The 10,649-nt window shown below is 43.1% G+C and overlaps 1 protein-coding gene across 1 annotated transcript; it reads right to left on the bottom strand.

Annotated features, from left to right (window-relative positions):
* Positions 1 to 1,490: 1,490 nt before the first annotated feature.
* LOC137331345 (zinc finger protein 639-like) lies at positions 1,491 to 10,177 on the bottom strand. The gene is made up of 3 exons (XM_067995077.1): positions 9,859 to 10,177; positions 6,936 to 7,007; positions 1,491 to 6,229 (listed from the first exon to the last, which is right to left on the bottom strand). The coding sequence occupies exons 1-3, from the start codon at positions 9,914 to 9,916 to the stop codon at positions 5,073 to 5,075; spliced, it is 1,287 nt and encodes a 428-aa protein (XP_067851178.1). The 5' UTR covers positions 9,917 to 10,177; the 3' UTR covers positions 1,491 to 5,072.
* Between the last annotated feature and the right edge of the window lie 472 nt (positions 10,178 to 10,649).

Below are 10,649 nucleotides of genomic sequence, written 5' to 3'. Positions count from 1 at the left end.
GGGGAGGATCCCGAATACATGGGCAAGCTCGCCTCCGCCAGCCAGCAAGACATTTTGGCATGGCATGTGCAGACAGAAGCCGTGGGCAAGGAAGTGGAGAGTCTGCAGGACTGAGTTATATGGTCTCAGAGCAAAGAATGCTACTGCTGACTGCAACACACCTGTATTAGGGAGGAAACAATTTTTAAAATATCACCTGCGTTCCAATTCCTGATCATAACCCAGAGACCTCTGCTGCAAGAAATAACATGGATAGTTCCTCAACTGGTTGCACTTCAGTCCCACCCTGTTCATCTTCGGTCACCCGGTGCGTAGAGGAGCAAGTAGGTCACAGGATCTCCTAGGGGGTCTGCTCCTGGGTCTGCCCTCTGCATCCTTATGCATGCCAGGGTGTCCATGTGGTTTTTGACATTCCATATCCATGACAAGTGAAGAGTTACATTATGTTAGGAGCTAGCCATCTTCTTCAATGACTGTGACTCACCTCCTGACTCCCCAAAGCCTTTCCACCATCTACAAGGCACAAGTCAGGAGTGTGATGGAATACTCTCCACTTGCCTGGATGAGTGCAGCTCCAACAACACTCAAGAAGCTTGACACCATCCAGGACAAAGCAGCCCGCTTGATTGGCACCCTATCCACCACCCTAAACATTCACTCCCTTCACCACCGGCGCACTGTGGCTGCAGTGTGTACCATCCACAGGATGCACTGCAGCAACTCGCCAAGGCTTCTTCGACAGCACCTCCCACGACATCTACCACCTAGAAGGACAAGAGCAGCAGGTACATGGGAACAACACCACCTGCACGTTCCCCTCCAAGTCACACACCATCCCGACTTGGAAATATATCGCTGTTCCTTCATCATCGCTGGGTCAAAATCCTGGAACTCCCTTCCTAACAGCACAGCGGGAGAACCTTCACCACACGGACTGCAGCGGTTCAAGAAGGCAGCTCACCACCACCTTCTCTAGGGCAATTAGGGATGGGCAATAAATGCCGGCATCGCCAGCGACGCCCACATCCCATGAACGAATAAAAAAAAACTAAATAACCAACAGATTGAGAACTCCTCCAATTTATGGAATCAGAGGCATAAACTCATTCCCCAACCATTCTATGGCCCATCATGTTCATATCCTAATAGACTGGGTTTTCTCACCACCTATTCTGATGTTAACTCCTTGCTGGGGTACAGTTCCGCAGGTGCCCCAGTGATTCCCGTCACAAGTGGCCATTATTCATGTCGGAGTCTTGACGGTGAGCGTTAGTATGCTGTGTTATCAGAGGGGGCCTCACAGCTGAGCCTGCTCCTGGCCTCACTTGACACTCATACACCTATGCATTTTCAACAGGGGTCACTGGACCGTGATCAGGAGCCCACCAAATGATTTCTTTTTAAAAACTTGCTCTCTACTTCTCAACGGATGCCTGCTACAAACCAGGACTTCTAAAATGGTTGTGCCAATGAATACAAAGAATCGTGTCAAAGTGCAAAAATTACATTTTAATACCATGATCTTATAATACAGCTATAAGCACCCATAACAGGTACAGCATTACTTTCTGTTCAAACTTCAAATGGCTAGAAATACCCAGTTATACAGTCAACCACTTTCTGTCAGTTACTTTGATAGAGTGCTGTGCAATGTTACAAGAATCCAAATGATTTCTCTGTCTGTTAAACAAAACATGAGGATTCCATCAAACCAGAGTGTACAAAAATAAGCAAATACAAAATTACTTGTCAACATTTAGAAACCCAACAAATCACATTGCATGTACAAGTTATGCCTTAAGCATTTCATTTATAAATACTTTAAAAATAACTTTACACATACACTCCATTTACTTTTGCTACAACACAATTAAGATTTCCCCCTCAAAAAGATAAATGGGATTCTACAGGAATTTGTGTAAAGGTACAATCATTAAATCATTGCGTCATTTGTGTGAAGTTTTACATAACTCCTTTATGGCAACTTTGCATAACACATGGGCACTTTTTTCAAACCTAGTTAACACGAAAATTATACTTGGCAATAAAAACTGCACTAGCAATTTAGTCTCCTTACAAGTTCACATCACACTTATCAGCTTCTCTCAAAGTCCAAGACTATTGCTGCAATGTATTATGTACAAGATAAAATTCCAACAAGATTCAGTGTATAGTCACACTTATGTGCACAATTTTAAATCTTCTGAAACTCCAGGGAGGGGCACAGGCTTCTTGCCAGCATAGAATTCATCTGCAACTTTTTACCTCAACCAAGGCATTAGATTTTATGGCATTATATACCAGCATTCTCCCCTTCTTTGTGGGTCTTGTTATCTGTTGAATATCAGTGTTTAAATGTTTTTTCCCTTTAAATATAAATAAGTTGATACTTCATAGAAAATGTTTAATATGTTTGCAGATGCAGTTAATCCCATTCAGACAAAATAGTGAATATTTGAGCAAACAGACTATGCTTAAACTGTAAATACTGCTTTAGTTTTGATACTATTTTCAGGATTGAATTTTCTAAAGGTGGCTACAATTGATATTCTGCAATGTCTTAATGTAGAAATTAAACTCCATGGATTAAATGTTTTAGTGTTTGCTTTGGTGAAGTTTGTGCTTATCAAGGTAAATGATGTCAGTACTAAGAACAAATCTTTTCTGCTGGTAGTACCCAGTGACAGCATCAAGCAAAAACATGCCTATTCTCAACCACAGAAAAGCATCTTTACTGCACCTGTATGACATTTCCATTTTCTATACCAGCCATTCTTCTGGCCTGTCAGACTGTCAATTAAATGCTAAAATTATGATCTGTTTTGTGCAATGGGCTCATGCCTATCAGGAGCTGAATAAGACTCTCCCAAACTAGAAAAACAGGAAGTCATCAGCTGGGCTGACCGCAGGTCCCAGTAGGGAAAACAATATTCTAAGTGGCATTATGGCTCTGTCCCACACTTTGTTAAACTGCAAAAAACCTACTTTCACGCCCAATTTTACACTAAGTATGACTTATATATCATTCTATTCAGCTCGATCAAGAGTACAATTATATGTGTATGTTAAGCAGTATCTTTATGCATAAGGCAAATATTAGAAGTCACTTTTCCACAGAAACCTAAAGAGAATCTGAAGGCAAGTTTTGCATTTTGAGCATGTAAGAACGTAATCACACGGAATACAATGAAACAGAGTAACTGGCCATAATTTCCAACTGAGCTGGCAAAGTTTATTTTAAGTTTCAAAATTGATATCACTTACTCCATCACATGACACGATCTTTATAACAATCAGCTCTATATAGCCTACTTAATCATACTGATATACACGAGAGGAAAAGAGTGATTTTTTGCACAAACCACTTCAAAAAAGCTGGTATGAGGTCTGTCACACTGCATAACATCCCATGAACTAGATGCCATCAAAATAAATACTAAAATGACTGTCAGTGAATTATAGAATATCGTCAGTGAATCCGATCTGTGTTCAGATGATACCCATGAAGTCACTAAAGGGGCAGACACTCTGAAGTGCATGAACCTTCTTCAGTGTATGTACATTACCATCACAGCCACTCAACTCTGGCAAACTGGATTTATTTTAAGGAAGCACCATTGTATATTTACACTGAGGGAGGCAGACAAATAAGGAAAAATGAAAGTCATTAGTCCAAAATTGCTTTTCTCTTAATTTTTGATCTTTGATTCCTTCCACAGATTTGAGACCAAATGCAAACTTTTTCCCTCCTCTAGCAAATGAGCACTAGAGATCAACCCTCTTTTTTTCAATGATTCTTTTAATCCCAATTTGAGATCATTTTAACATTTGTTTTGTTTGCTGCATCAGAATAAAATGGAGGTTTCACTTCACACTGCCTTTCAGGAGTAATGACCCTGGACCAATGCTAAACATATGGTGTGGGTATGGAGTCAGAGATATGCTGGACATGTACCATACAAGACTGCACTCTATCCCCATTCTTAGCGGCAGTTCTCAGGTCACATGAGCTACAAATTTAGTCTTTGACAAAGCAACTCTACACTTAATAATTTTGCTTTTGATTTACACTTAATAGTATTAACTGTTCTTGCAGGCCCTACATGTCTTAAAGAGTCAAGTTTCTACATCTGCAGAAAAATGATTCCTAAGATGCCTGGAAAAATACAGAAGAGTAGAGTATCATTACTAACAAACTTTAATGAGATGAAGCCATAAAAAGAATAGCATTGTTGGATTTGAATAATCAGCTTTTGTAATAAGGTTTCTCGAGATTTTTTTTGTTACCCCTCCTTCTGGGATATTTATCTTTTGCTGAGATACATTCAAATGTAATTTTGTTCCATTCAGTAATTCTACCAAATTTAGTAACTCCCCTCCTCCCAACACCCAGTTTGCTGTCTATGGTTAGGAGGGTAGGATAGTCCACCCCGTGGACAACACGCACAGCCAATATTACTCCACTGATCTGTTTAAGATGCAGACCGTTCTCCTCTTTCCCTTCTACTTACTCTTGCATTCTCTCATTCCCCTCTCACCAATGCAACAACTACGACCTGTGAACATCCTGTTTCCCACACCAACACAAAGAAAGATTAGAACGCAGTGTAAATAATCTGAAAAAGACTCCATGATTTTACAGAAAGCAGCTGTTTCTACTTTCCAGACAGAAGGACACAGACTGCACTTTTAAAGTTCTCCATTTAGAGCCACAGTTCACAATGTGCACATCAAAATGTTCAAGTTTGTGACAGGTTGGGATATGGGACGCTCTCTGTTTTGTTCTCCGGCTTCATATACTGTGCTACAATCACCAAAATTAGAAAACAATTCAAAATGCTACACACTTTCAAATTAGACACCCATGGAGCTAGCTGCTTAAGTGTGTGCCCACTTAGTGCACAGGGAAAAACACTGGACAGAATTCTCTGAAGTCAGTGGGGCTTGCAACGATTTACATGGCAATCTTCCACAGGAACATCCTCCAAATAATAAAAAAAGTAAACAAATTTAGTTTCTCACTCTTTTGAAATTCTACAGACAAAGCCACAGTAATCAAGTTTAAAAGATGTTTAATTATCATATCCCTGATACCACAGCAGTTCGTTGTTCTGTTTGTGTTTAGCAAGATGCCACATGAGCTCACCGTCACTTGCAAACCTCAACATGCACATCTCGCATTTGTATGGAAGTGCTGCAGTGTGGCTCATATCTATGTGTGCTCGGAGGTTTGCAATTTGCTCAGTAGAATAATCACAGTACTGACACAAGTAGATCTCCTGAGATGAGTGCAAGTTCAAATGTTTGTTATATTCAGCTGTGTTGCAAAACCCCTTTCCGCAATCGTCGCACACGTACGGAAAGAACCGAGCATGCTCAATCGCCACATGACGGTTGACATTGCCGTACAGCCGGCTTCTGTAACCACACGACTGACAGATAAAGAAATTTCTCTCCCGGTCAAAGCTCACTTTGCTCATAAAACCCGCTGGTCCCTGAAGTCCATCCTCGGAGCTGTCATTCATCTCCATGAGGCTGTACGCATGTTCAGCAAGGACATGGCTGTGCAGCTCAGCAGCATCATCTGTGCCGTACTCACAGAACTGGCATAGGTACTGCTCATCACCATCGTGCTGCTGCAAGTGAAGATGGAGCTCGCTGGTACTGCAGAAGTGAATGTTGCACTGCTCACACCAGTACAGATACTCGTTGATGTGGACATCCGCCACGTGTAACTCGAGCTCCTTCGGGTTTTCAGCGCTGTGGCTGCACAACTGACAGGCATTTGGCTCTTCTGTCTCATGGGCCTGCAGGTGCTTGTGGAGCAGACTGTACGTTAGAAATTCACGCTTGCAGACTGGGCAGATGTTAGGCAGAGTGTCTGTGTGCCTGAGAATAACATGCTGCTTCAGTTCCAGGGGGTACTTGCTGTTGAAGTCACAGTGCTCGCAGCTGTAGAGTCCATCGCAAGATGGTTTTCGCAGAGGCCACTTATGTTGATAAAGAACTGCTGAGCAAGGGGATTTGGCCCGTCTCTCGGAACCGTCACTAACTGAACTTTCTGTTGTATCGTCTTGGTGTTTGTTGGGAGGTGAAACTTCTGGTTCAGGATGGTATGTATTAAATTTTCCCTCTTGGTCATTAAAGAGGCTCCAGTTTTCAATCCCACACTGCCTCTTGTTAGTTCCTTGCAAAACAGAGTTTATTGGTCTCACTGTCATGCAAAGGTCTGAAAAGATAAAGTAAATAAAAATCATGTTGATGCAGTTAAGATACTCTTGTAAACTCTACCATATTTTCGCCTCCGCAAGTTTTTAAAACATAAAATTCAAGCTTCCCCCCCCACAAAAGTCAGAGCCAGGTCATAGGGGAATGGGACGAAGATAAAATAAAAAATAAAAAATAAAATCGGGCAGTTTCTATAACGGGTGGTCGGTCTGCAATGACGGTTTTGCACCTGGGCGGCAAAATAAAAGTCTACCCCCCACCCCTCAATGTCCAGGTTCACACATAAAGAATGCTCACTAGGGAAAGGATTCAGAGAGCTGCTGGCAACCATGGAACTATACCCCAGCATGACTGACTGCTTCAAGGAGAGGGTAAGAGGAGAAAATTGTCAGGGAGAAGGAGAGGGAACAAACAAAAAAAAAGTAATTTCTAAGGCGTTTTCACGAGCTTCTTTTAGTCTGTAGGTGAACCCTAACAGTATTAGGATCTGTTGTCTCTCCCAGAAATGTTGCAATTAAGAAACAATCCAGCTTTGGTTTTATACCAGAAACAAAAAAAAATCCAATTCTGACCAGCAGCATTTGAGAGACCTATCCTCCTGGATGGTTACATTCAGTGAGTGAGTGCTTCATTTCTGCCTTACTGGATAGACAATACAAGATAATATTTACAAAAACAAGCATTCCTCATTAACAATTGTAGCCTACCTTGTGAATCGCTTGAATTGTTACAGTGTTCGGGACTGCTTTCCTCTTCATCTTCAACTGTGGAGTCAGACCCTACAAGAGAGACAAAAACATTTAGAGGATGAATCCCACCACAAGTCTAGGTAGACTGACTATCAAATTTCTCCCCTTCTCCTTGCTTTCCTGAAGGCAAGGACATCTGCTAGGGTCAGTGCTTCTGCAACTTGCTCAAGTGGCCATTCTGCATATGTAAATCTGGATTGTCTATCAATGCCACTCTGTCATTGGCTGCAATGAAGCATACAAGATCAAGTTGGGTGACTTTCCCTGAAATTATTGATTGTCCAGGAACTGTCTGTCCTCCACTCACCTGTAATGTTAAATATATCACGTTTAGCACACAGTGTTTGTATATAGCACTGCCAGGTGAGGTATTGGGTAATGATCACTCAACAAAATTCAAATTGATAGTATATAAAAGAGTACAAAAGCAAAGAGGTAATGCTAAACCTATGCAAATCATTGGTTAGGCTGCAGTTATAATATTGTGTTCAGTTCTGAGCACCTTACTTTAGGAAGGGGTCAAGGGCATGGAGAGGTGCAGAGATGATTCACTTAGATGATACCAGGGATGAGAAGCTTTTGTTATGAACAGAAATTGAAGAAATGGAAGCTCCTTTTATCAGAACAAAGAAAGTTAACAGGAGATCTGATAGAGGTGTTCAAGATTCTGAGGGGTTTTGATAAGGTAATTTGGGAAAAACTATTTCCACAGTTTAGTAAGTTGGTAACCAGAGGTCATAAATTTAAGATCACAAAAGGAGAAGTCAGAAGAATTATTATTGTTTTAAAACACAATGTTCTATCAGAAAGTGGTGGAGGCAGAATTCATAACAGCTTTTAAAAAAGTGGATAAATGCTTCGAAAGGAAAACAATTAAAAGGGCATGGGAAATGTGGATAGCTCTTTCAGAGTTGGCACAGGCAGGGTGGGCCCAATGACCTCCTTCTGTGCTGCAAATTCTATGTTTCTGTGATTTGCGCTGTGGACTCAAGCCCACTAGGAGCTGGGTTGAGATTATTCCACTTCTCATAGGACCTTCGCTGACCACAGAGATGAGACTTTCAATATTCGCGGCCATTCCCTCGATCTTGCCATTTCCCGTGACCCCTCTACTCCCATGGTCTCAATCACAGACAAAGCCACCTCTGACCACTTCCTCATATCCCTCTACACCCATATCCCACTAGCCCCTTCAAACCCACTTCCTTTTACATCTGTACTTGAAAAAAACTCTGCTCCAAGTCATTTATAACAGCACTTTCAAATTCCCAAATATCTAGTCTCTGGCTTTCTATTCACCATGATACTTCTGCAGCTGTCGATTTGCTCAACCTTGCTCTCACCTCCAACTATGATGCCCTTGTCCCCAAACAACAGTTAATCTCTCCCATCCTTCTTGTTCCCCTTGATATGGCCCCCATCTTCACTTCCTCAAGTCCAAGGGGTGGACTTGAGCTAATCTGCGGCACAACTGGTTTTACCATTCATCACCAGATCTGGCTGGTCCACATCAAGTGCTATCGGGCTTCATTCTCCTCTGCAAAACCAAAAATTAGTCCAGGATCATCCAGGACAGCGAAGATAACCCTCGGCTTCTTTTCTCCACTACCAACTCTCTCCTTAAACCCCACTCCCCTGCCTCCTCCACCAACGTGCAAACAGCTCATGGACTTCTTTGTCACTAAGTTTAAGACCATCCACTCTGCTGCTTCCCACTCCTTCCCCACCATGTTAAATCCCCCCCTAGGCTCCGTCCAACCTCAGCCCTGAACTCACATTTCTCTATAGTTTCTCTCCGATCTCCCCCAGGTCTTTTCCAAGCTCATCTAATTCATGAAACCCACCTCCTGCTCCGTTATCTTGAGGGACTCCAGAGAATCTATCTTTGGCCCTCTCCTTTTCCTTATCTAGGCTGCTCCTTGGCGACACCATACACAGGCATGGGATCAACTTCTACATGTAGTCTGATATCACCCAGCTCTACCTCTCCATCGCCTCTCTCAACTGTCTCTGTACTGACAGACTGCTTGTCCGAGCCACAGTTTCACCAGCCAAACATCAGGCTGAAACCATCACCTTCGGCCCATGCCACAATCCTCAAACCCTTACCACTGATTTATCCCCTCCCTGGCTACTATTTAAGGCTGAAACAGACTGCACATAACTTTGCCAGCCTATTCGATCTTGAGCTGAGTTTACGACTCCATATCATCTCCAATACCTTCATAACATTGTTTAAACAGTGGCAGAAATGCAATATTACTCAAACGCCAAACAGAAATGAAAACTATCCAAACAGCAGACAGAAATGCAACAATTCAATTGTCCAGTTAAAAATCTGGGTTACTGTCCGGGTAACATTAATGTCTGTGTTTGGCTAGAGTTGCATCTCCGCCCAGTTGTTTGGCTAGAGTTGCATCTCCGCCCAGTTGTTTGGCTAGAGTTGCATCTCCGCCCAGTTGTTTGGCTAGAGTTGCATCTCTGCCCAGTTGTTTGGCTAGAGTTGCATCTCTGCCCAGTTGTTTGGCTAGAGTTGCATCTCTGCCCAGTTGTTTGGCTAGTGTTGCATCTCTGCCCAGTTGTTTGGCTAGAGTTGCATCTCTGCCCAGTTGTTTGGCTAGAGTTGCATCTCTGCCCAGTTGTTTGGCTAGAGTTGCATCTCTGCCCAGTTGTTTGGCTAGAGTTGCATCTCTGCCCAGTTGTTTGGCTAGAGTTGCATCTCTGCCCAGTTGTTTGGCTAGAGTTGCATCTCTGCCCAGTTGTTTGGCTAGAGTTGCATCTCTGCCCAGTTGTTTGGCTAGTGTTGCATTTTGGCCAGTTTCTGTGTAACTCTGGTTAAGAGTCTCTTCCTCTCCCTTCCAAAACACTCAGCCTCTATTACCTGAGTAACGTGAGGGATTTAAACTCTTTCTCCTCTTCCTTTTGCCATTCTCATTCATCGTGGCCCCTCTGGAAGGCGTCGCTTCGCCCCGGCCCTCACACGGGCCTTGCGACCTCAAAGATTGGGGGGCGGCTGGGCTCAGCGCGGCCTGACCTTCTACCCGTGTGCAGGCAGCAGAAAAGCCGAGTCTCTTTGGCTGGATAAGCCGGCCGCGCCTACAATTAGCGGCCACTCCTTTCCCCCCTCGACAAGGCCCCGAGCCTCGGCCTCTCTGTCCCTCTGATTCACTCCTCGCTCGGCCTCGTTCACAATTGGAGACGCTCCCTAACGGAGTGACGTCAATGCCACTTCCGGGCCCGATTTTCACTGCGCGCGCAGAAGGGAGCGTCTGTATTTTCCAAACCAGAGATAAAACGTCGGAGAGTGTCTTTATTGTACACCATGGTCATTTTGTGTATAATGCTTGCAAAACCCATCCCTTCTAGATGGTCAATGAACTCCATTCCACCCTTCTACATAAATGCAAGTTCTTTCATTTTTATACCACTTTCCCATTCCATCCTTATTACACTGTTACATCTCAGCACTGCTTTTAAAAAATGTTCATGGGATGTGGGCTTGCTGGAAAGGCCTCATTTATTGTTAGGGTTGCCAACCCTGGTTGGAGGTATTCCTGGAAGTCCGATCATGTGACGTCTGCAAATATTATTGCATTTACCTTATAAAGGTTGGGTCGCCTGTAGTTGAGATATGATTAACTTAAAATGATCACTAAGAATGTAAGGAGAGAG

The sequence above is a fragment of the Heptranchias perlo genome, chromosome 13, assembly GCF_035084215.1.
Source record: "Heptranchias perlo isolate sHepPer1 chromosome 13, sHepPer1.hap1, whole genome shotgun sequence".
Classification (NCBI taxonomy): domain Eukaryota; kingdom Metazoa; phylum Chordata; class Chondrichthyes; order Hexanchiformes; family Hexanchidae; genus Heptranchias; species Heptranchias perlo.
The sequence above is the reverse complement of the archived record's forward strand: the minus strand, read 5'-3'. Positions and strand labels throughout refer to the sequence as shown.

What these genes read in the sequence shown, in the direction of transcription:
- LOC137331345 (XM_067995077.1), bottom strand. Translation starts at nt 9,916, where the DNA reads ATGAATGAGAATGGCAAAAGGAAGAGGAGAAAGAGTTTAAATCCCTCA. An exon ending in AAATCCCTCACGTTACTCAG is followed by an intron (nt 7,008 to 9,858) that starts GTAATAGAGGCT and finishes TCTCTCTTGTAG; the next exon opens with GGTCTGACTCCACAGTTGAA. An exon ending in CAATTCAAGCGATTCACAAG is followed by an intron (nt 6,230 to 6,935) that starts GTAGGCTACAAT and finishes TTATCTTTTCAG; the next exon opens with ACCTTTGCATGACAGTGAGA.